At 41.2% G+C, this 6,042-nt stretch overlaps 1 protein-coding gene across 1 annotated transcript in view; it reads right to left on the bottom strand.

Annotated features, from left to right (window-relative positions):
• Positions 1–5,001, bottom strand: part of dock10 (dedicator of cytokinesis 10) — a 64,266-nt gene extending 59,265 nt beyond the window's left edge. The window contains exon 1 of the mRNA XM_013910934.1: positions 4,667–5,001. Coding sequence (XP_013766388.1) covers positions 4,667–4,774 — 108 coding nt within the window. The 5' untranslated portion in view covers positions 4,775–5,001. The remainder of the gene's footprint in view (positions 1–4,666) is intronic.
• Positions 5,002–6,042: the final 1,041 nt, after the last annotated feature.

Here is a 6,042-nt window from a genome sequence, read left to right as displayed (position 1 = left end):
TGTTACTGGGAAACATCTTCTCAGAATTCTGCCTCACAAACAAATGAGCATGCCACGCTGTCTGACACGTTTTAGCCCGAGATAAAACATGAACACGCATGCAGAACATGAGCCTAGCACAGAAGGTAGATAAAAAAGGATAATGTCTATAGAGATTATTACAAAAACTAATTTACAGTAAGAGGACTTTGATAACTGAAGAAAGAGGGAATGAAGAAAGAAAAAAAAGACTTGAATGGGAGGTCGAAGAAATATGGACAATGTTCCTAACATTTCAAAATAATTAAAAATTCAGGGTCACAAAACTATAGGAAGAAAAAGCATGGGAATTTTACCCAAGGCCTGAGACTATGTCGTGAGTCTGACGAGGAATTTGTTTCGGGCATTTAATAGAAGCAGTAAAAAAGCAGTTTAAATGCCTAAAAAAATATTTGGATCTCATTTGAATGACTTTTGTTTTTCAGATCTTTAGGTAACTCCAAGACAGTCCAGAGTGCCTGTATAGTGGTGACAATACAACCAATGTAATTATCTACTTCTATGAAATTAACAATAACCCATCCATCCATCGATTCCTTTTTTTGTGAAAAGTAGCAACAGATTGTTTTGACTTGGCTTTTGTTTTGTTATGAATTATATTCAAAATCCTTGTAAATCCTAGTAATTTAAATTTTTTGTGTTTTGGACCATTAAGCCATTTCAAACAAGCCAAGTCCTATTAAGATGTGATCTCGAGCTTGAACAATTCTGTTATTGAAAAATTAACCGCATGAAAAACAAAGAGATGATTAATTAATAATAAAACTGATTAGCGGTTGCCAGCCATGTCCAATCAGATTAGAAATGATTTTATCAGAGCGACGGCTCAGGCCGAGAGGCTTGGAGAGAGTGTTAGAGAGATGCAAAGCTGAGATGGTTTGGACATGTGCAGAGGAGGGATAGTGGATATATTGGGCAAAGGGTATAGAACATGGAGCTGGATGGCGTAAGGGTATGATGGAGGCAGATGATCCAGTGGTGCAACACCCTAAAGAAGTGGCCAAAAGAAGAAGAAGAAGAAGAAGAAGATGAACCCAATCAAATAGAACAAACGGTCAGTCTTTAAGAGATTGCTTGAAATAGTCAATAGAAGGGAAATGGTGGTCTACTTTATTCATAAAATAACATGTAGCATGCAGCAATGCAAGGTTATACAGTCTTCTGCATTTAAAAAGCTTCAGTACATCTGGAAACCTTGTAATGATCGTACACATTCGGTAGCTTATGATATTCTTTGACTATGACTGCACAAACAGATGCTGGTTAGTAATAACGTTGAAAATTCTCAGGAGCTGCCCAGAGATTCAAACTGAGCACCAAAAATAGCCAATATGTGACCATGCCTGAAGCTAGTGGTACCATAAGGCCATCAAGAGTGCCAAGAGCAGGCAAGGACAGGAACCTGGTGATATTACACCAAATACCGGATACCATTAATCTTGTGAGCATACGTATGTCCGAAAAAGTAAAGGTGACTGAGGATAAGGAACCTTTTCCTACTGAGCAAACACTGTAGCTGCAGTGAGATGCCAGGGTGGGCATGTTGGCACCGATCTCTGGCTGTGTGGTTAGTGTAGCTGGCATCCTGGAGGCATGGTATGACATGTGGTTCATCCCAGCAAGCAGCCAGAGTCACAACAAGAATGACACTTGTGTCTACACGACCATGCTGCTCACTTTTACTTAGAGCCATCATAAACACTCTCACTTAGCTACCAAAAATCAGCAGCTGTAGATTTTTATGTATTTTTGTTAAAAGGTTTTCAGGACAAATTAGCTTCATTATCTTATATATTAAACATATGTTGACTATACTATTTTTTCTTTATGTTTTATTTGGTGTACAGCAGTTCACTGGCAGACAGAGCCCAGGAAATATGTAACCGAAGATCCCATGGTTTCTGGAGTTTGTTTTTTTTAACAAATTGTGACCACTATTACATTCTTCCTTCTTGTATCTATCAACCTTTCCATTTTCCCTGCATGTACAAATGGGTGGGCAAACCACTCTGAGAAACACTGAAGTAATCATAGAGTAGTGATTGCTTTCACAGAGCAGTTCTTCAGAACAAAATGCAGCGTTCACCAAGGGGATTTACCAGTAACCGTGTACGCGACACACCTAAAAATGCACGCACACACACTTCAAAAACTGATCTAGAGCAGTAGGTCAATCAGAAACAAACAGGAAAACAGCCCTGGAAGCAAGTCAAATATGGAAGAAACAGTGAAGGGGGTGATGTGAGGTCAGGTTAGGCAGGGAGGGTGACACTAGCTGAACGAGAAAAGAAAAGCGAGACCGGGTCAGCAAGAGCAGCGAGGAAGAGGTTTACGCTTCATTAAATGTTATGCCGGAGGGTCTGATTCTGCTGACCTGGTTTCTTTCACCATCGAGGGACGTGCATTAAAAAAACCCACATAACGCCCATGAATATTTACACGCCAACTAAAGATTTGTATCTAAAACATCTGTATTACGCACATTCATGCTCTTCTTCTTCTTTTCTTCATATTTCTGAACCCCGTTTCTATACACAGATAGAAGTTATTGAAGTTATTTTACATGTTTTTGGTCATCATGAACATTTATTTTTCAGTCAGTTGCACAAGTCAGTTGCACAAGAAGGTGACAAAGTAAAAAATAAAGAGCTGTAATTTTTTTCCCACTTGCTCATGATCACAATATTACTCACAGTTTCCATTTCGCTTCTCACTTCAGGTAAATAACAACTCACACAATTTTTTGTGAACACTGTAGTTGGGTGTTCTGGTAAACTTCTCATATGTGAGAACAGCAGCGGCTTACACCATTTACAGGTGATATCCACATTAATATGTCTAGATGTATTAGTGAGCGGTGTTGCAGGTATATAACTTTAAGATCAAAATGTTGCACTACTGCAATCTAATTACTTAGGTTTTTTAGAAAGATATATACTACATTAACACAAGTCAAAGTAACCATTAGAAGGCACATTTTATTCATATTGTCTTCCCAATCCAGCATGTCTTGAATCTACTAAAACCCATAAAGCATTCGTGCTGTACAACTCGAATCTGCAGCCAAAGCATTTGCATACATAAAAACAGTCAATTAAATTGAAAATAGTCTTTGTTTAACATGGTGTCAGTAGGTTTTGCTTTAATGCATACACAAATTAACCTGGACGTCAACATGCTCCATGTCTTAACCTTTTCACTAGACATTTTTCCTGTGACATTCCCTATGACATTTTCACATGACATAGCAAGCAAAACAGAGGTAATCTTAATAACGTTAACGTTTTGTTCAAGAGTCTCAACAAGACAAAATGTGAGAAAGGCCTACAGAGGCTGTGTGCACTCTGTAACCACTGGATCTTTAAAAAGCTGCTATATTCTTCTAGATCTGTGAGTAGAAAAATGCTGAGTCTAACTGATTTTTGTCTTTAATAATATATATGAGGGTGATAGTGGGGAGATAGCAGACACCAAGCAGGTCTCTTTGCTGAAAAACAACATCACACAGAAGCAAATGTATTTTTCAGTAAAAAAGAAAAAAAGAAAGAAAAGGTTTCATTCACGGTGAGTCTGCCACATCATTTTAATCCTGTCATGGGCCGTGAAATATTACATTTTCCCTCTTTATTCCAATCAATTTTCACCCTGCTATGCTGTGCTCTGCCAGTGTCCCACTGACACACTAACACCAGACTGAAGAGGATGTGGAGTAGCTGCAAAAAGACTCGAGTGGAGTGACCTTTCTTTATGCTAATCCCCACAGAACGGGCACGCATTTACGCGCGTACCGAAGGTAGAGGATTTGTCCAAATTGATCAAAGGGACATTTGCAAACACACAAACCCATTTCTGCTGTTTTGCCTGTGCGCACCCCACCACCACCACCCTGGATTACCCCTCCTCCCGCTGTTATCTGTCAATCGCAGCCTTTCATTATTATGGCGTGACACACCCACTGGATCATCTTTTCAATTTTACGATGTTAAAAAGGAAAAACTGATAGTATAAATTAGACGTAAATCAAACCAACAGTCAGTTTAGTCTTCTTATCCCCCACCATCCCTCTTTTTTCTGCTCCTCCATCTTCCTCTGTGTCTATGCACCGCTGGGCAGATGTAAAACGCTGCCTGTGCCATGCCACTATGCGACCACCAAGGATCTATTTCTTGCATTTCATTCACCTACCCAGCCTCACTGGAAATAAACTCCAACACCCCCCAGGGGAGCACTACAGACTCTGCGACTTTATAGCCAGATTATCACCCAATGAGCCCTGGAGATAAATTGCGGCAAATCCCTCACCTATCCGAGATGTAACCGTTTAAACGCATTGAATTGTCCCCACTGCAGGATCGATAGACCGAAGCTGAACGGCACTGCTCTGAGCTGCATGTGCTCACCCACTGCAAAGAAAGATGCAACATGAATGTCAATGCCCGGTCTGCTACAGCTGCGGTGTAGTGGTGCGGCGTGTCTGACCGAGGCTGCCGGGCTACAGATGAGACCGCATCGCGTCCAGGTTCCGATGTAAGGGTTTGGGGGTGTCGTCACGGAGAGGTAAAGGCCGACAGGTGGTTTTATACACATATATATTTTTTCTTCTTACAATCCACAAGGGTGTACTCACCGTCACTGCGCAGTGTCTGACTGCGTTGCACGCCGTCTGCCGTATCTCCGCCGCGCTCCCCGGTTTCAGCAGGTTCTTGGTGAATCTCCGGGTCGATTCGGCTGCCATCTCCTCATCTGAGCGGTCACCGAGCGCAATTTCAGCCTGGAAGTCTCTGCTGCAGTCAGCTCCCAGCCCTCACTACATGAGCCTACAGAGATGTGTTTACACACACACACTCTCTCTCTCACACACACACGCAGACACGCGCGCGCACTTCACACACGGTCGGTTCACACACGTAAAAGCGTGAAGTGCACGGAACCTTCTCACTAGAGTGACGCCACGGTAGTCGGAATCTGATACGCCACTTCTGGCTGTGACGTCCAAATTAAAACACCGCTTACACAGCAGAGTAAAATGGCTCATTGAATCAGAGGAATGCTTTTATTTTGAAGGCCCAACCCAAATTTCTCTGTATTTTTTTATTGCGCAATTTTTCAACTTGATGACGGTGCCACAATTTGATTTCACTCTCTTAAACGTTTAGTCTAGGACCCATCTTTTAAAAATTTCAAAAGATATTAAAAGTGAAAATGATGTATGAGCAGCTTCAGAGCAACCGCTGCTAAATCAAATTTGTTTCCAGGCTACTATACGATGTAGCCTACATCATGTATCTCACGAGGAGCTCTGAAATGTCAGCTACTCATCGGCAGTCTAGTCACGACCAAGGAAGAATGGACCAGCGTTTACAGTAGAATTTACTATATGTGGGAACGCATAGTCCGCCAGCGACACCTGGCGTTAAAGTGTAGATATTACACAACAGGGCCGGTATTTTTAATGATTAAAGTTAGCAAGACTGAAAAAAATATAATAAAAAAAATTAAAACTGTTTTTTTCAGAGACAACGGTACGGTGCGAGTTGCAAAAACCTATCTAACACAACATGTTGACAACTAGTAACTCTGTTCTCACCGTTAGCACCAAAAGGACTGATACAACTAGTTAAATTCGTTGTTTGTTTGTTTTTCCCGTGAAGCCTCCGGTGACGAAGTACGGAGCTCAGGTTAACCGCTCCAATAATGTTGCTCTGCCTCCCCCTTGTGTTCAAAAGGAGCACTGCACCAACGAACTTACGTTCCTACATGGGACTACTTTATGTTTGGGAACATGTGGCTGCGGGCGTTATTCGTTGCGTATTGATATGCGTATTCGTTTCTCGTGTTGACGTTAACTCAGCAAAGTACAGAGCAGCTTTTTCGTTTTCCCCAACGTTTATATTTGCATTCATGAAACAACAAATTCATTCATTCATTAAACTGTGTGATTTTCATCGAGTATATGTTTTTTTTCTGAATTCACAATGATGCAGTAAGAACTTTCGAAGCTCC

This window comes from Pundamilia nyererei, unplaced genomic scaffold, assembly GCF_000239375.1.
Source record: "Pundamilia nyererei isolate P.nyererei 1_Seehausen unplaced genomic scaffold, PunNye1.0 scaffold00003, whole genome shotgun sequence".
Lineage (NCBI taxonomy): Eukaryota > Metazoa > Chordata > Actinopteri > Cichliformes > Cichlidae > Pundamilia > Pundamilia nyererei.
Note: the sequence above shows the minus strand (reverse complement) of the source record. Positions and strands in the feature narration are given on the sequence as shown.